The following is a 26485-nucleotide window of genomic DNA, read 5'->3' on the forward strand; positions in this document are numbered from 1 at the left end:
GTCATGAGTTTGGAAGGTGTCTAAGGAACCTTGGTGAATTCCTGCAGTGCATCTTGTAGATGGCACACAGTACTGCTACTGTGCGTCAGTGGTGGACGGAGTGAATATTTGTGGATGTGGTGCCAATCAATTGGACTGCTTTGTCCTGGACGGTGTCCAGCTTCTTTAGTGTTGTAGGAGCTGCACTCATCCAGACAAGTGGGGAGTATTCCATCACACTCCTGACTTGTACCTTGTAGGTGGTGGACAGGCTTTGGGGAGTCAGGAAGTGAGTTACTCGTCGCATCCTGAGAGATAGGATTCAATCCTGAAAAATAGGATTAACTGTCATGTGGAAAGGCATGGACTAGTCAGGGATGGTCAGCATGGATTTGTTAAAGGAAGGTCTTGCCTCACAAATTTGATTAAATTCTTTGAGGAAGTGACAAGAAGGGTTGATGAAGGTGGTGCAGTGGATGTTGTGTACATGGAATTTAGCAAGGCATTTGACAAGGTCCCACATGGCAGATTGGTCAGGAAAGTAAAAGCCCATGGGATTCAGGGTAATGTGGCAATCTGGATAAAAGGTTAGCTTTGTAACAGGAAACAAAGGGTAATGGTCGATGGATGCCCTTGCGAATGGAAAATTGTCTCAAGTGGTGTTCCACAGGGCTTGGTTTTGGGACCCTTGCTGTTTGTATTATATATTAACGATATGGACGTGAATGTGGGGGGTACGATTGGGAAATTTGCAGATGACACAAAGGTTGGCTGAGTAGTGGATAGTATAGAGGATAGCCATAATCTCCAAAATGATATAGATGGGTTGGTGGAGTGGGCGGTAAAGTGGCAGATGGATTTTAACATAGAGAAGTGTGAGGTTACACATTTAGGGAGGTCAAACAGTTACAGGGATTACACAATAAATGGGAATATACTAAGAGGGGTAGATGAAGTGAGAAATCTTGGCGTACAAGTACACAGGTCCCTGAAGGCAGTAGTTCAAGTAGACAAGGTTGTAAAGAAGGCATATAGAATGCTCTCCTTGATTGGCAGAGGTATAGAATATAAAAGTAAGGATATAATTTTGGAATTGTATAAAACACTGGTGAGGCCACAACTAGGGTAATTGTGTGCAGTTCTGGTCACCACATTACAAGAAGGACGTAATAGCTCTGGAGAGAGTCCAGAGGAGGTTTACAAGAATATTTCCAGGGTTAGAAAAGTGTAGCTACGAGGAGAGATTGGATAGGTTGGGGTTATTTTCCTTAAAACAAAGAAGGTTGAGAGGTGACTTGATTGAGGTGTACAAAATTATGAGGGGAATAGATAGAGTGGACAGGATAAAATTGTTTCCCTTGGTGGAGAAATCTAGAACCAGGGGACATAGATTCAAGATAAGTGGAAGAAGGTGTAGGGGGAACATGAGGAAGAACTTTTTTACGCAGAGGGTAGTGGGTGTCTCGAATTCGCTGCCCAAGTTGGTGGTACAGGCAGAAACTCTAAACTCTTTTAAAAAGTACCTGGATCTGCACCTTAAGTGCTGTAAGCTGCAGGGCTATGGGCCGGGTGCAGGAAGGTGGGATTAGAAAGGGCACCTGGGTGTCCTCGGGCTGGCATGGACAAGATGGGCCGAATGGCCTCCTTCTGTGCTGTAACTTTTCTATGGTTCTATGATTCCAAGCCTCTGACCTGCTCTTGTGGCAACCTATTTATATGGCCAGTCCAGTTCAGTTTCTGGTCAATGGTAATTCCCAGGATGTTGATAGTGGGGGATTGGGTGATGGTAATGCCATTGAAAATCAAGGGGCAATGTTTGCATTCTCTCTTGTTGGATATGGTCACTGCCTGACACTTGTGTGACACAAATTTTACTTGCCACATGTCAGCCCAAGCCTGGGTATTGTCCATTTGGTCATGGACTGCCTCAGTATCTGAGGAGTCGCGAATGGTGCTGAGCATTGTGGAATTATCAGCGAACATCCCCACTTCCGACCTTATGATGAAAGGAAGGTCATTGATGAAGCAGCTGAAGGTAGTTGGGCCTAGGACACTATCCTATGGAACCCCTGCTGTCATGTCCTTGAGATGAGATGACTGACCTCCAACAACCACAACCATCTTCCATTGTGCTAGGTATGACTCCAGCCAGCGGAGAGTTTCCCCCCGATTCCCATTGACTCCAGTTTTACTCGGGCTCCTTGATGCCACACTCGGTCAAATGCTGCCTTCATGTCAAGGACAGTAACTCTCACCTCACCTCGGGAGTTCAGCTCTTTTGTCCATGTTTGAACCAAGGCTGTAATGAGGCCAAGAGCTGAGTGGCTCTGGTGGAAGCCAAACTGGGCGTCAATGAGTAGGTTATTGCTAAACAAGTGCCACTTGATGGCACTGTTGATGACCCCTTCCATTACTTTACTGATGATGGAGAGTAGACTGATGGGGCAGTAATTGGCTGGGTTGGATTCGTCCTGCTTTTTGTGTACAGGACATACCTGGGCAATTTTCCATATACCTGGGTAGATGCCAGTGCTGTAGCTGTACTGGAACAGTTTGACTAGGAGCACAATTCTTCAGTACCATTGCTGGAATGTTGTCAGAGTCCATAGCCTCTGCAGTATCCAGTGCCTTAAGCTGTTTCTTGATATCACATGGAGTGAATCGAATTGGCTGAAGACTGGCAACTGTGGAGGTGGCCCAGATAGATCATCCACTTGGCACTTCTGGCAGAAGATAGTTGTGAATGCATCAGCCTTATCTTTTGCACTGCTGTGCTGGACTCCTCCATCATTGAGGATGGGGATATTTGTGGAGCCACCTCCTCCACTGAGTTGTTTGATTGTCCACCATATTTCACAATTGGATGTGGCAGGACTGCAAAGCTTAAATCTGATCCGTTGGTTGTGGGATCGCTTAGCGCTCTCTACCACTTGCTGATTATGCTGTTTGGCATCCAAGTAGTCCTGTTTTATAGCTTCACCAGGTTGACACCTCATTTTTATATATGTCTGGTGCTGCTCCTGGCATGCCCTCCTGCACTCTTCATTGAACCAGGGTTGATTCCTGACTTGATGGTAATGGTAGAGTGGGGGATATGCGAGGCCATGAGGTTACAGATTGTGTTCAAGCACAATTTTACTGCTGCTGAAACATCTTCATGGATGCTCAGTCTTGAGTTGATAGATCTGTTTAAAATCTATCCCATTTAGCATGGTGGTAGTGCCACACAACACGATGGAGGGTATCCTCAACGTGAAGGCGGGACTTCATCTCCACAATGACTGTGCGGTGGTCACTCCTACCAATACTGTCATGGACAGATGCATCTGCAGCAGGCAGGTTGGTGAGGATGAGGTCAAGTATGTTTTTCCCTCTTCTTGGTTCCCTCACCACCTGCCACAGACAGAGTCTAGCAGCTATGTCATTTAGGACTCGGCCAGCTCGGTCAGTAGTGGTGCGACCGAGACATTCTTGGTGATGGACATTGAAGTACCCCACCCAGAGAACATTCTGTACCCTTGCCACCCTCAGCCCTTCCTCCAAGTGATGTTCAACATGTAGCAGAACTGATTCATCAGTTATTATATGTGAGTGTGTAATTTAAATCTCTGTCAGTCTCTGTTCCGGTTATGAGAGTGGAACTAACTCTCGGACAACCTTTATTGTAACTGATTGTGGAATTCACTCTGTCAACCTCTTGCTGTATGAGAATGTGGAATTAACTCCTTATGTCAATTTCTGTTACTGTATGTGAGTGTGGAATTAACTCTCTGTCGGTCAGTCTCTGTTATGTATGTGTGTGGAATAAACAAACAATTTGTGAGACTCTGTTACTGTCAGTGTGGAATTAACTCTATCGGTCAGTCTCAGTTACTGTATCTGAGTGTGGAATTAACTCCTTACGTCAGTCTCTGTTACTGTATGAGTGTGTGGAATTAACTCTCTATTGGTCAGTCTCGGTTACTGTGAGTGTGGAATTCTCTTTCCCAGTCTTTGTTAGGATATCTGTGAGTGGAATTAAGGACCTGTCAATTGTTATTAATGTTTCAGTGAGGAATTAACCTATAATAACAGAGACTGACAGAAACTAAGGGAGTTAGTTCCACATCTCATATTAGTCTGTCTATGTTACTGTATGTGAGTGAGGGATAAACAAATAAATTCTCAGCCTCTATTTCTGAGTGTGTGAAATTTACCCTCCATTGGTCAGTCTGTTATTGTGACTGTGAATTAACTTTCAATCTATCAATCTCTGTCACGTGTGTAAGTGCGGATTTAGCTTTCTATCCAATCGTGACGGTAGGTGAGTGTGAAATTAACTCTTTGTATGATAACCTGTTACTGTAGGTGAATATAGAATTAACTATGTCAGTTACAGTTACTGTATCGGACCATGGAAATAACTCTTTCAGGCTCTGTTACTTTAAGAAAGTTAATTTCACCCTCACCATCTGTCAATCTGTGTTACTGTATATGAGTGCGACATTAACTCTCCGTCTCTGTTATGGAGTGAGGAATTAAATCTCAATCGTTTAGTGTTTTCTGTGGGTGTGGAATTCACATCTTACATGTCAACCTCTGTTACTGTACATGAATGTGGAATTAAATCTGTACCTGTCAGTCTCAGTTATGCCGAGTGTGGTATTCACTCTCTGTCAGAATCAGTGACTGTGAGTGAGTGTGAAATTAAATTTCTGTTAGTTTTGGTTGCTGTGTATGATTGTGGAATTATCTTCCTATCAATATCTGTTTCTGTATGAGAGTGTGAATAAAGAGTCTAATAATATGAATTATGTAGAATTAAATTTCTGTCAGTCAGTCTCTGTTGCTGTGAATGTGGACAGGGTAGATAGGAAAACTTTTTTTCCCAATTGGTGGAAAAGTGGGGAAAGAGAGGGCGCAGATTTAAGGTAATTGGCAAAACAACCAATGACATCATGAGGAAAAACCTTGTTCATGCAGCGAGTGGCTAGGAAAAGTGCCTGGGAATTTGGGGAGGCAGGGTCAATCGAAGCATTCAAGAGGGAATTGGATTATCATCAAAAAAGGAAAAATGTGCAGGGTTATGTGGATAAGGTGATGAAATGGCAAGAGGTGAACTGCTCCTTCAGACGGCCAGCATAGACATAATGGGCAGAAAGGCCTCCTTCTGTGCTGTAATCATGCTATGATTCAATGAATTAACTCTTTGTCAATCTCTCTTACAGTATACGTGTGTGGGTGGAATTAACTCTGTCTGTCACTCTCTACTATTGTATATGAATGTGAAATTTACTCCCCGTCAGTCTCTGTTACTGTACAAGAAACAGTTAATAACATTTGATCAGAAATGGTTGGGCCCTACTGTTCTCAAAAGTGCTCGTGGTTAAACTCATCAGCTTCTCCTCTCTCTACTCTCCAGTTCAAAGTCAGCCAACAGGAACATACCTTCAAAGTAAGCGAGGAACGACTTCCATGTCCAACATCCATTCTGATTCCAAGGGTTGTTCATTTCTCAGTTTGTGTTTACGGCCTCGGTTTTGTGAGCGACACCTGCAATAATTCACTGACAAAATCATGTGGATACTGGAAATCTGAAACAAAGAGAGAAAATGCTGAAAATACACAGCACCTCAGGCAGCATCTGTGGAGAAAGAAAAAGAGTTCACATTTCGGGTCACTGACATTCAGCCTGCAATAAAACACTTACTAACATCTGCTCATGGTGGCTGCAGATCCCACAATTCCCTGCATCCCAGAAACCGCTCTATCAAATGCACTGACTTCCCCGGGCATTCTGAGGTCGAACTTTTACCACTGCTACTTGCCTGACTATTCCACCAACCTGCCTATGTCCTTTAGAAGTTTAACACTATCCTCCTCACAGTTCAGAATACCTCGAAGTTTCATCCACAAATTTTGAAACGGTGTCCCGTACACCCAGGTCTAGGTCATTAACATATAACATATAAGAGCAGGGGTCCTCACACCGACCCCTGGGTAACTCCACTATAAACTTTCCTCCAGTCTGAAAAACAACAATTCACCACTACCCTCTGTTTCCTGTCACTCAGCCAATTCCATATCCATGTTGCTCTGTCCCTTTTATTCCATGAGCTGTAACTTTGTTGACAAGTCTGTTGTGTGAGACTTTATCAAATGCCTTTTGGAAATCCACGTAAACCACATGAACAGCATCACCCTCCCCAACCCTCTCTGTTACCGCATCAAAGACTCGGTGCAAACGGGAAAAGAAACCGGGAAGCGGCGGCTGGGATGGGGGAGGCGCTGCACCACCGGCTTCATGGTGCCGTCCCCCGGGTCCCTCTCCGCACGTCCGCCGGACTCGGCGGCTCTGATTCAGGCTCTGAGAGCCGCTGAAACTCGGTGTTACTGAGGCTGCGCTCGATCACGAGCAGCTTCCTGTTGCTGTACCGCGCATGCTCGGCGCAGAAAGGATTTCTGATGGACGACGTGCCAGTTCCTGCGCCTGCGCAGTGCGGTCCCTCTGGTAGAGATAGGCCGTTTTATCTCCCCCTGCGCATTCTGGGAAGCGATGTCCGCCATTTCCCTATAAACTTGAACGCAGTGGCATGCATTTGTGCTCAACCTTTTTGTGCAAACTCTTTTGTACCAAATGAGCCACACTCCCCTTATCCTTTTGAATAGCCCTAAAAAATTTTCCCTTTCGTAGTTGTTCGTTTCACTTTTGAAAGTTTATATTGAATCTGCTTCCACCAACCTTTGCGGCAGAGCATTCAACTCACAGCAACTCGCTACCTTCTAGATAAATGACAAAGGATGATCCATTCAATGTGGAGGGTGGTGGGGAGGAAGGTGAAGACAAGGGGAAGACTATCGGAATCCTGGGAGAGAGGGAATTGGTGGGAACAGCGGTCGCGAAAAGGAACAAAAATGGTTGGGGGCCCTGTCAATTGCAGAGTGGAGAGAAAATCAGTTGAGGAAAAAAGGAAGATAAATTAGCAGTGTTGGTATGGGATATTATCTCTCCTCACCAAAACAATTATTCCAGGTGAAACAGTGTTTTAAGTGCACTTTCTTCAATTTAGTACCCCGTATTCACTGCTCACAATGTGATCTGCTCTACATTGGAAAGATTGAGTGATTGCTTTGTGGAAGCTCTGATCACTCTGCAAGAATGACACCGAGTTTCCGAACACATGTCATTTTAAGTTTCCATCTTGTCCTTGGCATCTTGCAGTGTTCTTATTAATCTCAATGTAAGCTCGAGGAACGGTATCTCATCTTTCAATTGAGCACTTTAAACCCTTCCAACCTCAATACTGAGTATAGCAATTTGAGGGGGTAATCTCAATCCCCATTGTGTATCATTTAAATTGGATGTTTTGCTTTAGTTCACATCTTTCTCTTGATTTAGCATGGCAGCTGTTCATCATCATTCACACCTCTTTTAAACACATCTTTGGTTTTGTTACTTGTCCACATATCTGAGCCTTGCACCATCAACTGTTTTGTCATTTAATCTCTTCTTCCTCCACCCTAATTTGGAAACCACAAGAGAAAGGGTTATACTAGATTCAGTAATAAGTAACGAGAGAGAATTAATTAATCTTCTGACAGTAAATTAGCATCTAACAATGAGTGACAACAATGCGTTAGAGGCAAAGAAACGTCACAGAAATGTGATAACTTTCACCTTAGTTAATGAAAATAAGGGCAGAATGAGCAGGAAACTGAACGCATTAACTTCCAAACAACTACTAACAGGCAAAAGGAAACAATCAGAGACACTCGAAGGAGTTTTTAGTGCATTATGTATCTGATGCAAGGCCGAAGGAAGGAAACTTCACTTTCTCTGTTCACGGTGATTATGGAACTGAATTCCACGTTTAAAACCTGTAATTAAGCAAGAATGTCGATATCTGTCCTAATAATGATTAACTGTCTTTGACATGATGCTGTCTTCACGATTATGGCACTTTATTTCTTTTCGATGCTACATGTCACTGTGAGGAAGCAGTTGTCCAAATTAGAATGATGAATTACTGCAGGGTATCATATAGATCAGACGTACTAATAAATATAAACTTCAGTATATTGTTTCCATCTCAGAAATTTCCGATTCAGATAACTTTGGAGTGATATTGAACGAGAAAAAAACATTCAGACTGTGCCAGCTCTTCGCGAGAAATGGGCTGACAGAAAGACTTTGCTGGTGTGTGTTTGCAGCATTTGCCGCTATTGTCCCAGTGTGAATAGAAGGAATTTGAGAGGTTTGTTGCAGATTTAAGTGTTTATGGGAAACGGAAATCCAATGCTGTAAACCGTAAAGATAAATAAGAGAAGCTTATCGTAGCAGCCAATGTCTCTTTAAGTTAGACCATAAATAGCAGAGGATGGTTTCGATCCATTGACCTCTGGGTTATGGGCCCAGCACGCTTCCGCTGCACCACTCTGCTTCATTAAAATATTGGGTGCTGAATATCAGTGTTGTGTGTTAGGGAAATAAGTAATCACTTGCTTTGTGTATTTTGGGCTAGAATACATCTGTTGGGAGGATTAACTTAGCTACATATTTCTACTGAGTAACGCCAGAAACAGACAGAGAAACACATACAGAAAGGCAACAAGAGACTGTCAGGATACACAAGGTGACAGAGAAAGATGCCGAGCAAATTAGCAAGACACTGAGATGGAGAGACTGATCACTTATGTAAAGCTGTTCCTTGCTGCACAGAGTTGTCCCCTGTTTGTAAATATGCTTCCCGTTGTGTAACTGTGCTCTCTGTTGTGTAACTGCTCTCTGTTGTATTACTGTGCTCTCTGCTGTGGAACTGTGCTCTCTGCTGTGGAACTGTGCTCTCTGCTGTGTAACTGTGCTCTCTGTTGTATAACTATGCTCTCTGTTGTGTAACTGCTCTCTGTTGTATAACTGTGCTCTCTGCTGTGGAACTGTGCTCTCTGTTGTGGAACTGTGCTCTCTGCTGTGTAACTGTGCCCTCTGTCATGTAACTGCGCTCTTTGATGTGTAACTGCGCCCCTATTGTGTAACTGTGGCCCCTGTTGTTTAACTGTGCTCTCTGTTGTGTAATTGTGTTCTCTGTCATGTTACTTTGTTCTCTGTTGAGTAACATTCCTTTCTGTTATGTAACAGTGCCCCCTGCCCACTGCCCCCTGCTCCAGGGAGCAGACTCGGAGTGAGGAGCACCAGAGCGGTGACCTCGGGGTACAGAGTAACTGAAGCCAAAACTGAAAAAGTGTTGTCACAGGAAAGCTGCGACCTGATTGTTTGGTAGGAAATCTGCACCAAATTTGAAAAAAAAACTGCAATGCTAATTAATAAATTAATTAACTAATTCGAGATGGCTGGGCAGGTGATGTGCTGTAGCAGTTCCATGTGGGAGCTGGCAGATCCCATTGCGAGCCGCAGTGAGCACATCTGCAGCAAGTGTTGGTTGCTCGAGGAACTCCGGCTCAGAATTGATGAGCTGGAGTCGGGGCTCCAGATGGGAGGGGGAGAGTTACCTGGACGCTTTGTTTCAGGAGGCGGTCACACCCGCTATATTAAGTACCTCAAATTCGGTCAGTGTCATGGTCAGCAGGGTGTGACTTGCAAGTGAGGTAGGTAGAGGGATCCTGTGTTCAGGAACAGAGGAGACTCAGCTCTTGAGCTTGTCCATTAGGTACGAGGTACTTGCTCCCTGTGTGGATGAGGAACAGGGCTGTAGGGAGGATGAGGCAGCTGACCACGGCCGTTCAAGTGGGGGGAGCAAAAAGACAAGTGGTAGTTGTAGGGGATTCTATAATTAGGGGAATTGATAGCATCCTTTGTAAGCAGGATTGAGAGTCCCTCATGGTATGTTGCCTGCCCGGTGCCAGGGTGAGGGACATCTCTGACCGGCTTGAAAGGATATTGGAGATGGAATAGGAGGATCCAGTTGTTGTGGTCCACGTCGGGACAAATAACATAGGTAAGACTTGGAAAGAGGACCTGTTTTGGGATTATCAGGAACTAGGAACTAAATTAAAGAACAGGTTCTCAAGGGTTATAATCTCCGGATTACTACCCAAGCCACGTGCAAATTGGCATAGGGGCACGAGAATAAGGGAAGTAAACACGTGGCTAAAGGAGTGGTGCGGGAAAGAGGGGTTCCATTTCGTGGGGCACTGGCATCAGTATTGGAACATGAGGGATCTGTACCTTTGGGACGCTCTCCACCTGAACCGATCTGCGACCAATGTTCTAGCGAAAAGGGTAAATAGGGTGGTCAACAGGACTTTATTCTAGAAAGTGGGGGAGAAGGGAAGGGTAAAACTCCAAGAAGTCTGACTAATGGGAAACAAAGCAGCAGGTTAGCATATGGGGGATGGATTCAACTTCACGGAAAATTATGAAAAAACTGAAAAGAAAGCAAAGCCCAGGAGAGGCTATTAAAGTATCCAGAACACAAAATAGGGCAGAGTGTTTGGAAAGGGTTAGGAATCTAACTTCAAGCACATCAGATAAAGGGACGACAATGAGAAGGGAGATGGGAAATACAGGACTGAAGGTGTTGTATGTGAATGTACGCAGTATACGAAATAAGGTAAATGAGCTTGTGGCGCAGTTTGAAATTGACAGGTATGATGTGGTGGGCATCACGGAGACATAGCTGCAAAGGGATCAGGACTGGGAGCTAAATATCCAAGGGTATACATCTTATCGAAAAGATAGGCAGGTTGGCAGACGGTGTGGGGTTGCTTTGTTAGTAAGAAATGAAATTAAATCGACAGCAAGAAACGACGTAGGGTCAGATGATGTAGAATCCGTGTGGGTAGAGTTGAGGAACCACAAAGGTTAAAAACAAATACGTAATGGGAGTTATGTACAGGCCTCCGAACAGTAGTCAGGATGTGGGGCACAAGATACACCAGGAGATAGAAAAGGCGTGTAAGAAAGGCAAGGTTACAGTGATCATGGGGGGTTTCAATATGCAGGTAGATTGGGAAAATCAGCTTGGTAGTGGATCCCAAGAAAAGGAATTTGTGGAATGTCTACGCGATCGCTTTTTGGAGCAGCTTCTGGTGGAGCCCACTAGGGAACAGGCAATTCTCGATTTAGTGATGTATGAGGCAGATTTGATAAGGGAGCTTAAGGTGAGGGAGGAAGTGACCATCATATGATATAATTTACCCTGCAATTTGAGAGGAAAAAGCTGGAATCAGATATAACGGTATTACAGTTGAATAAAGGCAACTACAGAGGCATGAGGGAGGAGCTGGCCAGAATTGACTGGGAGATGAGCCTAGCAGGATAGACAGTGGAACAGCAATGGCAGGAGTTTCTGGGAGTAATTTGGGAGACACAGCAAAAATTAATCCCTAGGAAGAAGAAGCATACTAAAGGGAGGACGAGGCAACCATGGCTGACAAAGGAAGTCAGGCACAGCATAAAAGCTAAAGAGAAAGCATACAATGCGGCGAAGAGCAGTGGGAAGCCAGGGGTTTGGGAAGCCTACAAAGACCAACAGAGTACAAGTAAAAAAGAAATAAGGAGGGAGAAGATTAAATATGAGGTTAAACTAGACAGTAATATAAAAGAAGATTGCAAGAGTTTTTTTTAGATATATAAAGGGTAAGAGAGAGGCAAAAGTGGACATTGGGCCGCTGGAAAATGACGCTGGAGAAATAGTTGTGGGGAACAAAGAAATGGCAGAGGAACTGAATAGGTACTTTGCGTCAGTCTTCATGGTGGAACACACGAGTAACATCCCCAAAGTTAAAGAGAGTCCGGGGGCAGAGGAGAGTATGGTGGCTATTATCAAGGAGAAGGTGCTAGGAAAACTGAAAGGTCTGGAGGTGGATAAATCACCTGGACCAGATGGATTACACCCCAGAGTTCTGAAGGAGATAGCTGAAGAGATAGTGGGGACATTAGTTGTGATCTTTCAGGAATCTTTGGAGTCGGGGAGGTTTCCCAGAGGACTGGAAAATCGCTAATAAGAACTCCTTGCCATTCTGTCTCCCTCCTAGGAGGCTGCTGTTTATTCCCTTCCCCCGGGACTGTGGTCTCTCCAATGGCGGCTCTTCCTGTCCCAGGTCGAACAGGGTAAGAGCAGCGCGCATGCGCTCTTCTGCTCACTGCATCCCCACCTCCCACCGGTCCTCACGCCCCACCCCATTTCAACTCTGGTGGGGGATTGGAATGACGCATGCGCAGAAATCTACAACATCGCATGAAACTATTTTGTTTGGAAATGTTCTCCAAGTCACTTTTATCCGAGATTCAGCAAAAGACCTGGAGCTTATGAGGAGGAAACGATGAGAACTGCGACTTGCCCCTGCAAGAAACTCATTCTGGGATCTTTCTTTGCAGGCTGTTTGGTGTTCAGGGGCCCGTTTTCACAAAGCAATCCTGCAGAATCACTGGAGGAAGCCGGGAATCGGGGTGTTTGCTGGGACCGTGAATGAGTTAATATCAGACAGGAACTCTCCAGATTCATTTAATCCAAGTGAAACACTCGCTGGGAGTAATATCCAACGGCCCTGAGCTGCAGGGAGTACAACAGGGAAGAGAGGGTTAAACATGGGCCATTGTTTCTCACTCATTGACACTGTCATCGAGTTATACAGTCACAGAGTCATGAAGACATTACTGCTCAGAAGGAGGTCATTCGGCCCATCCAGTCCATACTGACTGTCTGTAGAATAATCCAGTCATCCTATTCTACTGCTCTATCCCTGCGACTTTATTTCCATAGGCGCCCACGCAATTTCCGTTTGAAATCTCCGTTTCCACAATGCCCATTGGGATCAAGATCCAGGTCATTACCCGGAGAGTAACAAAGTTCTAGCACACATTCCCCTGCACATCTTGTCTTAAATTTTAAATCCGTGTCCATTAATCCTTCTACCCTCAGCTCATGGGAACAGCTTTCCTTTGTTTACCTGATCTAAACCTATTATAATCTTGCACAACTCTCTCAGACCTCCCCTCAATTTCGTTTTCTTCAAGTAGAGCGGCTTCAGTTTCCCCAACCAACCTTGCAGCTATAACCCCTCATCCCTGGAACTATTCTAGTAAATCTCCTTTGCACTGTCTCAAAGACCCTCACATCCTTCCAAAAGTGTGGTGACCAGAAATGGACACAATACTCTAGTTGCAGCCTAAACAAAGCTTTATAAAGGTTAAACATAACGTTTCTGCTTTTATGCTCAGCATCTCTGTTGATGAAATCAAGGATCCCATCTGCTTTCCTAACTACTCTCTCAAAATCTCCTGTCACCTACAAAGATCTAAAGATTTTCGGGCCCTCTGACCCTGCACACTTTTTAGAACGGGAACATTAAGTTTATGCCTCCTCTCCCTATCTCTTCTGTCAAACCACAGCACTGTTCCTGAGTGTGGGATTAATAATGTGTCTCTGCGACAGTATTAGTGAGAACTGAGGTTGCAGCTTCTGCCTCTCCAGGAGAAATTTTATGGATGGAATCATAATTTACTGGGATTTCTGCAACTGATGGATATATTGTCTGGTCGCCTGAGTCTCACCGCCCTCACTCACTCTGTCTCTGTCTATCCCTCCAGCCCCTCTCTATTGAATTCCATATGAAGGAGAGGCACTGTTGTTTAGTGGCTGAGTGCACACAATCTGTATCTTCAAATGATCAAAAATAAGTCTGCTTGTGAACAAGACAATAATTTAAACCAGTTACGGGTTAACCCTGTGATTTGCTGCAGTCTCCTGAATCTGGGGAACAGACACTGTGAGCAGCTCCGGTCTCAGAGGGTTTAACAGTTACTGAGCTGGGAAACTACAACTAATCCCCGAGAATCCACAGCACAGGCCGAGAGGAGAGGAAAGCCTGTCCTGGGAGCTGTAAATCTGAGACACAGTTTGTCCTGTCAATGTGTAGATGTGAACATTGTATCAGCGAGAGTGTGTTAGAGGGGCGGGCGGGTTAGACTAATGTCGCTGTGTTTGTGTGTCCGGCCTCAGCGCCAGGTTTCCGAGTCCCTCTTGTGTAAAATCACAAGATTTCCCTGTAATTGGATCGCGATGCTCCCCTGCTCAGCCCTGAAGAGAGAATTTAAGGCAAAGTTTTCGTTAATTTCAAGATTTCAGTGGAAACACAGAGAAGAAGTCAGAGCTCGGCTGAGAGGGCGCGATCAAAGCCGCAAAGAAAAGGGTTTAAATCGAAATTGCTGCATTTAATTCGGATGGAACATTCTCGACAACAAACATTCGGATTTTGTTAACAGAAGGAAGCGAGTGTGGGAATCTGAAATGTCCAATTTGAAGTGGAATTGGGGAGTTTATGAGGAGAGAGAAACACAGAGAGGCTGGAGGAGCCGGGAGCTGACAGCAGGTTGTCTCTGCCCCGTCCGCTCTCTGTGTTTAAGTTGCTCTGAGCCGCCACCACTGGTTTCATTTCTGATCCAGTTCTGACTGTCAGAGAGATTTTCCACACAGTCTCGGATATGACTGATACTGCAGCCGCCGAAACGGCTCCTCCAGCCGCTGCCGCTCAAGTCAAACCTCCCAAGAAGAAGAAGGCGGCTTCCCGATCGAAGGCAGCCGGTCCCAAGTTAGGCGAACAGATCCTCAAGATTGTGGCGGGTTGCAGCGATCGCAAGGGGATGTCCCTGGCCGCGATAAAGAAAGCTTTGTCTGGCAGCGGTGTCGATGTGGGGAAGCTCGGCTCCCAGATCAGGCTAAGTATCAGGAGGAAGGTGGAGAGCGGCTCCCTGGTGCAGGTAAAGGGACAGGGCGCCTCCGGCTCCTTCAAAATCCCTAAGAAGGAATCCCAGGGGAAAGTGCGAAAGAAGGAGAAGAAACCAACAGCCAAGAAATCTTTAGTCAAGAAACCAGCGGCCAAGAAGGTGAAAACAAAGAAACCAGCAGCTAAGAAATCTCCAGCCAGGAAAGTAGCAGCCAAGAAATCCCCAGCGAAGAAAGCAACAGTCAAGAAAACAAGCAGCAAGAAGGCGGCAACTCCAAAAAAGGCGGTGAAGAAAGCAGCGCTGAAGAAAAAATCTCCCGCCAAGAAGCTCACGGGTGGAAAGGCTTTAAAAAAAGTGGATAAATCGAAGGCCAAACCCAAAGTGAAAGCAGCAAAGGCTAAGAAAGCAGCGCCAGGAAAGAAATGAAACCAGCCGAGCAAATTGTAAACCTCTGAACCCAAAGGCTCTTCTCAGAGCCGCCCACGTCTCTCAGGAAAGAGCTGATCCCCGAATCAAATGTCCCTGTCCCGGCGCTGGGAGCAGGTTTCACACTGAAATGATTTATATTAACTTGAAAATTCCCGGTATCTCACTGACATGATCTATACCCATCCCCTCCCCCACTCTGCAATAAAACAGAGCGGTGCCCGTGCCCCATTGTAACTGGGGATTTGTTCAGCTGCTCTGTCAGTTTCTGCTCGTTTCCTTTTCACAGATTCAGGGTGAGAGTGTGTAAGACAGTTACCCGGGCGGAGAAACCCCACGTTACAACTCAAAGCCCAACACATGAGTTTGTCTAATTCAGCTGGAGTGAGGTGTCGATAAACTGCTCAACCCGCCTGGAGGGGAGGTGTGTCGGGATAGAACAGAAGCTGGGAGCGAAGTGGAAACAGGCGGATTTGCAGGATATAGTGTTTGTACTTGGGCTGGAATATTACTGAATTTTAATTGTAAAGCTCTTTATTTAAAAGCTGCGGGTTTTTAGAACCGTTTAATTTGAAGCTCCAATCTATAAGCTTTGTGCCGAGCGCTGTGTTAACTTCCATTGTCGATAATTTAAAAACAAAGTCGTTTCTAGCAGGGAGGAGGCGGAGCTGGATTATCATAGACATTCCTCTGTTCTGTCTGTCACTCAGTCTCCTCCCCGTCCCGCCTCTCCCTCTCTGTCCCGTTTCTCAGTCAGGTCGGGGCGGGCTATATAAAAGAAGAACGTGAAACAGCTCGTCTCTCATATTTAGCAGCGATCTGAGTGAAGAATTATCATGTCTGGCAGAGGGAAAGGAGGCAAAGGACTGGGGAAAGGCGGAGCAAAGCGGCACCGCAAAGTGCTTCGTGATAATATCCAGGGCATCACCAAACCAGCAATCCGCCGCCTGGCTCGCCGTGGCGGTGTCAAGCGGATCTCGGGTTTGATCTATGAGGAGACTCGCGGGGTGCTGAAGGTTTTCCTGGAGAATGTGATCAGGGATGCGGTCACCTACACTGAACACGCCAAGCGCAAGACGGTCACTGCCATGGATGTGGTGTACGCTCTGAAACGCCAGGGCCGCACTCTCTATGGATTCGGCGGCTGAACAACTCGACCCTTTCTACCAAACACACAACAAAGGCTCTTTTCAGAGCCACCCACCGCCTCACAGAGAGAGCAGAGACCTGGGAACGGGAGCTGGGATGGGCTGTGATCGGGAATGTTAGTGCCTGATTTGTTCTGACGGGGAATGTACTGAGAATATCAGTTTGTTCGTTGTTTATTTATCCGGATGGCACATTCTGCACTGACACTGAAAAGTCTCTCCACTGCTTCATATTGTCGAAAGGTTTTGTTCTGGATGAATAATGAGTCGGATAGTAATGACAGGATCCGGCGGTTCCTCTGACATCAGCCGTTCAATCCGTCAGTGGAGTTGAGGTTACAATCAGATCAGCCATGATCTCACTGAATGGCGGAACAGACTCGATGGGCTGAGCGGCCTCCTCCTGCTACTAATCCCAATATTCGCACGGATGTCCGTCATGACTTAGACCGGGAATAGGGGGAGCTTCGAGCCGCTCCCGTTCCCGCTCTTTATCGGAATGAACAGCCCAGAATGAGGGCAATGGGAAGGAGTCTGATGCCCCCAGCACCGTTTCTATTTTATTACCCATTCCAGCCCTCTAATCGAGCGGCGATTTTAAAGGTTGGTTGTGCTGTAGGGAGCAATGCTCAATTATTATTATATTAACAATTCAGTTATTGCCTGGGAAATCCAGCACTGACTTTACACAGTTCAAACAACGGACTGGTGTTTCTGTCCAAAAATGTGCAGATTCACCAGGATGATGCCGGGTTTACAAATTGCCGGGACAGGTTACATGAACTGGAATTTCATTGGGATTAGGAAATAGTGAGTGACAGTGAGAAATGGTATTTATAATTTTCAAAAAAGGGAAGAACGAAGTCTATTGTCGAGACGGTAAACGGCTGCAAAAAAAGGCGGAATTTTTGAAATGGGCAATTAAAAACAACTCGACCAATGAGGACCTGAGTTGCCAGGGATTAATTCATTGGTTCGATTTTGGACGCAACTGCCTGGGCGTAAGGCTGCAGCCAATTACTGTTCGGGGCGGTTCCTCACAGTGTCTAAAAAGGCGGATTGTCGAGCAGATTGTATTAATAGTCCTTGTAACTCTGACTGGTGAATCTGTTCAGAAAATGGCCAGGAGAAACTCTCCTTTCTCGACTTTCGCCGCTTCTTGCCGCCCTTTGCTACCGGTTTCTTTAAGGCTTTCTTGCCTCCCTTCTTGGGAGCTGGTTTCTTCTCATCAACCATATTCAGTTTCAGACACAGAAATAAACCAAACCCCTTCCGAGCGCCGATTAAATAGACAGTCTCCCAGATCTATGCTAATTAAGGATTGGGAAAAGATGACTCTGAATGGACAGTTTAAAGGCTAAAGCAGCCTCTAAGTATATAATTTCAGGATTGGATATGGAAACAGGCCAATCAGATTGTGATTTCTCGTCCCCACTCCTCCTCCCAACCCGGCATCAGCCCATTTACTTTAGTCAGGAAATACATTTTACAAAGACTCTCTCCAGCCCCAGTTCCTCAGTGTTTTACTATACATCGGGGAATGCCGCCTGATTGTTTTGCGAGGGTCCGTTCTCCACAGAGAGAGACTATACGGGAAAGCGGGATTCCATCTGTAACAGAGAGCCCCTGATAATGTGTGCGAGTGTGGGATTTACTCACTCTGATACTGTGAATGAGTTTGGGATTCATTTACTGTTTGTAAGGCCGTGCTACAGTGAGAGAGTCTGGGATTCATTCTGTGCATTCTGGCAAGTCTCTGGGACTGAAAGTGATTGCTGATGTCGTTCTGTGTCTGACTGTGATAGTGTTTGAGACTCATTGTGCATCTGTCAGTTAGCTGTGCATGTGAGTGAGTGGGGCTTTCATTCAGCACCTCATCTTCCGACTAGGCACTTAACAGCCTTCCGAATTGAATATTGAGTTCAACAATTTTAGATCATGAACTCTCTCCTCCTTCCCCACCCCCTTTCCGATCCCCCCCCTTTTTTCCCCAGTAATTTATATAGATTTTCCTTTTCCCATCTATTTCCACTATTTTTAAATATATTTCCATCCATTGTTTTATCTCTACCTTTTAGCCTTTTTCGATTCCTTCACCCCACCCCCACTAGGGCTATCTGTACCTTGCTTGTCCTGCTTTCTACCCTTAATTAGCACATTCCTTAGATAATATCATCACCTTCAACAACTCCTTGCCGTTTTGTCTGTGACATATTTTTGTTATCTCCACCTATCACGGGCTCTACTTGTCCTACCCCGGCCCCATAAACCAGCTTATATTTCATCTCTCTTCTATTTTTACTTAGTTCTGTTGAAGGGTCATTCAGACTCGAAACGTTAATTGTGCTCCTCTCCGCAGATGCTGCCAGACTTGCTGAGTTTTTCCAGGTATTTGTTTTGGATTTCCAGCATCCGCAGTTTTTTGCTTTTATCTTAGTGTTTAATTGACTGCCACTTCTCTTCAAGGAATGCCTACCTTGAAGAAGTTTTGCTCTTCTCTCCGACAGGATTTTCGTATCTCTCTCTTGCCTTGTTCACCTTCATTGCTTTCCATTTCTCTCCTGGTGTTTGACAAGGTGTTTACCAAAACTCGCTTCCACAGCCATATTACCTTCCTCAGTGACTGTCTCCGTCTCTGACTTACCCCATGTGGATTTCAACTGAAGTTCCATCCCTTATGTTTCAAACCCACCCAGGATTAAAGGCATCTCCGGGACATACAACGCTCCTTGGACTGCTGTTCTCGTCGCATTCTGAGATCTACACTCAGTGCCATGCATCGCCATATGAACACACTCGACCTCTCCCTCCAGCAGCACCGCCGCACTCTTTTTCTAAGCTGCGCATATCCCCAGTTTCATTTTATTCTTCGTCTCATCCGACGCCTCAACAAGAAACTTTGTCTCTTTCTTTCAGGTGCAAAGGAACGCAAGCTCCAACAACTCATTGACACCAACACCCATCCAGGACCCTCAACCCTTGCCTGTCCCTCTGTCCCCATCCCGTCTTCCAATGGCAGCCCCGGCCGTGTATTCACCATACCCCTGACCTTCCCCTCTCCGTCGCTGAACATTCAGTGCTCAGCAAAGGACTTAGTTTCAGACCCTTACGCCCTCATCTCAATGAATCTCAGGCTCGGCACGATGCTGAACTCTTCTACCGCCACCTTCGTCTCCGTGCTCACTTCTTTGGGCAGGAGTCCTCTCTCCATTCAATGGATCCTTTTACCTGCCTCCAATATTCTCCCTCCACCTGGACCCCTCCCTCTGGATTCTTAGCTTCCCTTGATCTTTTGATTGAGAACTGTCGGCGTGACATTAGTCGTCTCAATAAATCTGCTTCTCTCACCCACTCTAACCTATCTCTCTCTGATCTTTCTGCACTTCGTTCTCTCAGGTCCAACTTTGGCATTGTCATTAAACCCGCTGACAAGGGTGGTGCTGTTGTTGTCTGGCACACTGACCTCTACCTCACAGGGGCTGAGCGTCAACTCAAAGACACTTCCTCCTACCACCCTTGGACTATGACACCACCACTGAACATCAAGCCATTGTTTCCAGGACTGTTACTGACCTCATCTCCTCTGGAGATCTTCCTTCCACAGTTTCCAACCTGATAGTCTCCCAAACTCAGACGGCCCGCTTCTACCTCCTACCCAAAATCCACAAACAGGACTGTCCCGGCAGACCGATCATGTCAGCCTGTTCCTGCCCCACGGAACTCATTTCTTGCTATCTTGACTCCATTCTCTCTCTCCTTGTCCAGTCGCTTCCCACCTACATCCGTGATTCCTCTGACACGCTACATCATATCAACAATTTCCAGTTCCCTGGCCCCAACCGCCTCCTCTTCACCATGGACGTCCAATCCATCTACACTTCTATCCCCCACCAGGACGGTCTGATGGCTCTCTGCTTCTTCCTCGAACAGAGGCCCGAACCATCCCCATCCACCACTGCTCTCCTCCGTCTGCCTGAACTTGTTCTCACACTGAACAATTTCTCCTTAAACTCCTCTCACATCCTCCAAATAAAAGGTGTGGCTATGGGTACCCGCGTGGGCCCCAGCTATGCCTGTCTCTTTATGGGGTATGTGGAACATTCTTTGTTCCAGTCCTACTCCGGCCCCCTCCCACAAATCTTTCTCCAGTACATCGATGATCACTTCGGTGCTGCTTCATGCTCTCATCTGGACCTGGAAAATTTACTAATTTTGCTTCCAATTTCCACCCCTCCATCATTTTCACATGGTCCATCTCTGACACTTTCCTTCCCTTCCTTGACCTCTCTGTCTCAATTTCTGGTAGACTGTCCACCAATATCCATTAGAAGCCTACTGACTCCCACAGCTACCTCGCCTACAGCTCCTCACACCCCGCTTCCTGTAAGGACTCCATCCTATTCTCTCAGTTCCTTCGCCTCTGTCGCATCTGTTCTGATGCTGCCACTTTCAAAAACAGTTCCTCTGACATGTCTTCCTTCTTCCTTAACCAAGGCTTTCCACCCACGGTGGTTGACAGGGCCCTCAGCCGTGTCTGGCCCATCTCCCGTGCATCCTCCCTCACACCCTCCTCTCCCTCCCAGAACCATGATTGGGTCCCCCTTGTCCTCACTTATCACCCCACCAGCCTCTGCATTCAAAGGATCATCCTCTGCCATTTCCGCCAACTCCAGCATGATGCCACCACCAAACACATCTTCCCTTCACCCCACCAGCGGCATTCCGTAGGGATCATTCCCTCCGGGACACCCTGGTCCATTCCTCCATCACCCCCTACCCTTCAACCCCCTCCCACTGCACCTCCCCATGCAACCGCAGAAGGTGCAACACCTGCCCCTTCACTTCCCATCTCCTCACTGTCCAAGGGCCCAAACACTCCATTCAAGTGAAGCAGCATTTCACTTGAACTTCCCTCAATTTAGCCTACTGCATTCGTTGCTCCCAATGCGGTTTCCTCAACATTGGAGAGACCAAATGCAGACTGGGTGACCAATTTGCAGAACACCTTCGGTCTGTCCGCAAGCTTGACCCAGACCTCCCTGTCGCTTGCCATTTCAACACTCCACCCGGCTTTCATGCCCACATGTCCGTCCTTGGCCTGCTGCATTGTTCCAGTGAAGCTCAAAGCAAACTGGAGGAACAGCACCTCATCTTCCGACTAGGCACTTTACAGCCTTCCGGACTGAATATTGAGTTCAACTATTTTAGATCATGAACTCTCTCCTCCATCCCCACTCCCTATCCGATCCCCCCCACCCCTTTTCCCAATAATTTATATAGATTTTTCATTTCCCACCTATTTCCATTATTTTTAAATGTATTTCCATCCATTGTTTTATCTCTACCTTTTAGTCTTTTTCGATTCCTTCACCCCACCCCCACTAGGGCTATCTGTACCTTGCTTGTCCTGCTTTCTACCCTTAATTAGCACATTCCTTAGATAATATCACCACCTTCAACACCTCTTTGTCCCTTTGTCTGTGACACCTTTTGGTTATCTCCATCTATCACTCGCTCTACTTGTGTGTCCCCCCCACCCCCTGCCCTTAAACCAGCTTATACTACACCTCTCTTGTATTTTAACTTAGTTCTGTTGAAGGGTCATTCGGACTCGAAACGTTAACTGTGTTCCTCTGCGCAGATGCTGCCAGACTTGCTGAGTTTTTCCAGGTACTTTTGGTTTTGTTTCATCCTCTCCCTCTGACAGACGCCAAGTCCGGAGAGGAGAGGCAGACCCTCAGGGCCTCCAGGTGGTGGAGTTCAAAGTGACATCACGATTTAAAATATGACACAGTAAGTAGGTCAGGTAAGTACTTCTACTTATTCTATTAATTAAACTGCTGCAGTCCATCAGTTTAAACAAAATAATGTGAGGACTTTGGACTGTAGTAGGAGTGGAATAAGGACCCTAGTGTAATTAGTATTCTTTAAAAGGGAGTAACTAAGAAGCTTAAATTAAAGGGAACAGAAGGCAGCAGAGCTCACACCCGCGATATGCTCCTCCTGTGCTATGTGGGAATTCATGGACACTTCCAGTGACCCTGGTGAGCATGTGTGCAGGAAGTGCGTCCAGCTGCAGCTACTGGCTAACTGCATTTCGGAGCTGGAGCTGCGGGTGGATTCACCTTGGAGCATCTGTGATACTGAGATTATCGGGGACAGCACATTCAGTGAGGCGGTCACACTGCAGGTAAAGACTGAACAGGCAGAAAGGGAATGGGTGACCACCAGGCAGAGTAGAGGGAGGCAAGTAGTATAGGAGTCCCCTGTGGCCGTCCCCCTCTCTAACATATATACCGTTTTGGATACTGCTGGGGGAGGCAACATCTCAGGGGAAAGCAGCAGAAGTCCATGGCATCACGGGTGGCTCTGCTGCAAAAGAGGGGAGGAAGAAGAGTGGCCGGGCTATAGTGAAAGGGGATTCAATAGTAAGGGGAACAGACAGGCCTTTCTGTGGCCCACAAAATAGACACCAGGATGGTATGTTGCCTCCCTGGTGCCAGGGTCAAGGATGTCCCAGAGAGCGGCAGGGAATTGTGAAGTGGGGCGGGGTGCGGTGTGAACAGCCAGTGGTCATGGTGCATGTTGGTACCAACAACATAGGTAAAAAATAAAACAATGAGGTCCTACAAGCTGAATATAGGGAGTTAGGATGTGAACTAAAAAGTAGGACATCAAAGGTAGTAATCTCAGGATTATTACCAGTGTCACGTGCTAGCGAGAGGAGAAATAACAGGATATAGCAGATAGATACATGGCTGAAGAAATGGTGTCGGGGGAGGGATTCAGATTCCTGGGACATTGCGACCAGTTCTGGGGAAAGTGGGACCAGTACAAACAGGACAGGTTGCATCTGGGCAGGACCAAAACCAATGTCCTCAGGGGTGGAGAGGTTGGGGGAGGGGGGGTGGTGGGAGTGGAGTTGGAGGTGGGGGGGTGATGGGAGTGGAGGGGTTGGTGGTGGGGTGGTGGTGGTGGTGGAGGAAAGTGTTTGCTAGTGCGGTTGGGGAGGGTTTAAACTAGAACGGCAGGGGGATGGGAACCTGAGTAGGGAGACAGAGGAAGGCGAAACAAGGATAGAAACAAAAGGCAGAAAAGTAAGAAGCAAAAGTGAAAGACAGAAAAAAAAGTGTGAAAAACAAATGTGGTCATAGTGCAAAATAAAGCGAAGATGGTTACAAAGTTAAAGAAAAATTGAAAGGCATCATATCTTAATGTGTGGAACATTTGCAATCAGGTAGATGAATTAACGGTGCAAATAGATATAAACGGTTATGATAGAGTTGCAATTATGAAGACATGTCTACAGGGTGATCAAGGATGCAAACTGAACATCCAGGGGTATTGAATATTTAGGATGGGCAGATCAATAGGGAAAGGAGGTGGGGTGGGATTGTTAGTAATGGAGGAAATCAATGTAATAGTGAGGAAGGATATTGGCTCAGAAAATCATGATGTGGAATCTGTTTGGCTGGAGATAAGAAACACCAAGGGGCAGAAAACGTTGGTGGGGGTTGTCTATAGGCCTCCAAACAGTAATGGAGATGTAAGGGAAGGCATTAAACAGGAAATTAGAGATGCATGCAGTAAGGATACAACTGTAATTGTGGGTGACCTTAATCTACATACAGATTGGACAAACCACACAGCAATAATGCTGGTGGAGGAGGATTTCCTGGAGTGTGTACGTGATGGTTTTATGGACCAAGACATTGAGGAACCAACTAGAGAGCAGGCTATCATAGACTGGGTGCCATACAGTGAGAAAGAATTAATTCCCTTGGGGAAGAGCGACCATAAAATGATGGAATTGTTCATTAGGATGGATAGTGAAGAAGTTGAATTGAAAACGAAGGTCCTGAACCTAAATAAAAGGAGCTACGAGGGTCTGAGGCGCGATTCGGCAATGATGGACTGGAGAACCGTACTTAAAAGGTTGTCCAGTGGATAGGCAATGGCTAATATTTAAGGTACGTATGCATGAATTACAACAATTATTCATTCCTGTCTGGAACACAAATAAAATAGGAAAGGTGGCCCAACCATGGCTTACAAAAGAAATTAGGGATAATATTAGATCCAAAGAGGAGACATATTAAATTGCCAGAAAAGAGAGCAAGCCTGAAGATTTGGAGCAGTTTAGGATTCAGCAAGTGGACAAAAAGATTCGTCAAGAAGGGGAAAATGGAGTATGAGATTAAACTTACAAGGGACATAAAAACTGACTGTAAAGGCTTCTATAAATATGTGAAGAGCAAAAGATTAGCAAAGACAAATGTAGGTTCCTTACAGTCAGAAACGGGGGAAATTATAATGTGGAACAAAGAAATGGCAGGAGAATTGAACACATATTTTAGTTCTGTCTTCACAAAAGAGGACACAAATAATTTTCCAGAAATGTTAGGGAACCAAGGGTCCAGCAAGAGGGAGGAATTGAAGAAAACTAGTATTAGTTTCAAAAATTGTGGTCAAGAAATTAATGGGGTTAAAGGCTGAAAAATCCCGAGGACTTGATGATCTACATCCCAGACTACTAAAGGAAGTGGCCCTGGAAATATTGGATGCATTGGTGGTCATCATCGAAAATCTCTTGACTCTGGAGCAATTCCTACAGATTGGAGGGTGGCAATTGTAACCCCACTATTTAAACAAGGAGGGAGAGAAAAAACAAAACTACAGGCAGTTAGCCTAACATCAGTAGTGGGGCAAATTCTAGAGTGTATCTTAAAAGACATAGTAACTGAACACTTGGAAAGCATTAATAGGATTAGACAAAGTCAACATGGGTTTATGGAAGGGAAATCATGTTTAACTAATTTACTGAAGTTTTTGGAGAAAAGATAAGGGAGAACCAGTGGATTGTATTGAATATTGATGTACAGTCTATTGCCAGAAAATAAGACAGAGAGGTCAAGGAAGGAAAGTGTCAGAGATGGACCATGAAGGTGATGGAGGGATGGAAATTGGAAGCAAAATTGTATCATTTTTTCCAGCACCAGGTGAGAGCATGAAGCAGCAACGAAATGGTCATCGGTGTACCGAAGAAAGAGTTGCGGGAGGGAGCCTGAGTAGGACTGGAACAAGGAATGTTCCACATACCCCATAAAGGTGTTTCACTGCTGCTTCATGGTCTCGTCTTCACTGAGAGGGTGGTCAGCCTGTGGAATTCTTTACCACAGAAGGCTGTGGAGGCCGGGTCACAGAGTATATTCAAGAAAGAAATTGGTACATTTTTGGATATTTGGGGCATGACGGGGTGTGGAAAGAGGGAATGTGGCGTTGAGATAGAGGATCAGCCATGATCATATTGAATGGTGGAGCAGGCTCAAAGGGCCGAATGGCCTACTCTTGATCCTAGTTTCTATGATATACCAGTTTGGGATAAATGCTGTATCTGTCATTCTTAACCACAATATGAGAGTGTTGGATTGATTCTATACCTGTTAGTCCCTGTAAATGTCTGTAAATGAGATTCATCCTGTGTTTGTCAGTCTCTGGCACTGTAAGTTAATGTGGTATCGATTCTAGATCGTTCAGTCTGTGGTACTACCTGATTGCGCACTTCTCATTCACTGTCGGAGCCTGGTTCTGTGTCTGAAGGTAGGATTAATTTTGGACATTCCAACATCTGCTGCTCAATGTGAGTGTGGAATTCAGTCAGTATCTGTCAGTGTCAAGTGTTGAACAGGAATGTGGGAGTCATTCTCAATATCTGGGAATCTTTGAAACATATTTTGCATCTGTTAGTCTGTGATGCTGTATGTGAGAGTGGGATTCATTTTGTCTGTCAGGGTCTGATAATCTGTGCGAGTGTTAGATACATTTTGTAACACTCAATCCCTGATGCTGTGCACAACTTTGTCCATCCCTAATTGCCCTTGTTCAGAGGGTTTTTAAGAGACCACCACATTCCTGCAGGTCAGGGGCCTGGAGTTACCAGTCGGATCTTGTAAAAGAGGCAGGTTTTGCATAGTTTTTGACGACAATCGACAATCAGAATTTTGATTTCAAATTTCACAATCTGCCATGGTGGGATTCGAAACTGGGTCCCCTGGGTCTCTAGAATACTCGTCCAGTGACAATAACACTGTGGCACTACCTCCCTATCTAGCAGAGTGGCTCAGCGGAAGCGTGCTGGGCCCATAACCCAGAGCTCGATGGATTGAAACCATCTTCTGCTATTTTCATTTTCATTAATGACTGTGGGATTCATTCTGTCTCTGTCAGATTTTGATTCTGAATGTGTGCTCATGATTCCTCTGTGTCT

At 45.8% G+C, this 26485-nt stretch overlaps 2 protein-coding genes across 2 annotated transcripts in view; one reads left to right on the forward strand and one right to left on the reverse strand.

The window, feature by feature from the left end:
* LOC144670314 (histone H2B-like) overlaps positions 1 to 26485 on the reverse strand; it is a 1149071-nt gene that overhangs the window by 308593 nt on the left and 813993 nt on the right. The window lies entirely within an intron of this gene.
* LOC144670425 (histone H1.5-like) lies at positions 14402 to 15070 on the forward strand. Its single transcript, XM_078532903.1, has one exon. It carries the CDS (start codon positions 14402 to 14404, stop codon positions 15068 to 15070), a length of 669 nt encoding a protein of 222 aa, XP_078389029.1.

Source organism: Cetorhinus maximus, chromosome 31 (genome assembly GCF_964194155.1).
Source record: "Cetorhinus maximus chromosome 31, sCetMax3.hap1.1, whole genome shotgun sequence".
Classification (NCBI taxonomy): domain Eukaryota; kingdom Metazoa; phylum Chordata; class Chondrichthyes; order Lamniformes; family Cetorhinidae; genus Cetorhinus; species Cetorhinus maximus.

Bases quoted from the DNA above. Each gene is read 5' to 3' on its own strand.
- LOC144670425 (XM_078532903.1), top strand. From the start codon at position 14,402: ATGACTGATACTGCAGCCGCCGAAACGGCTCCTCCAGCCGCTGCCGCT.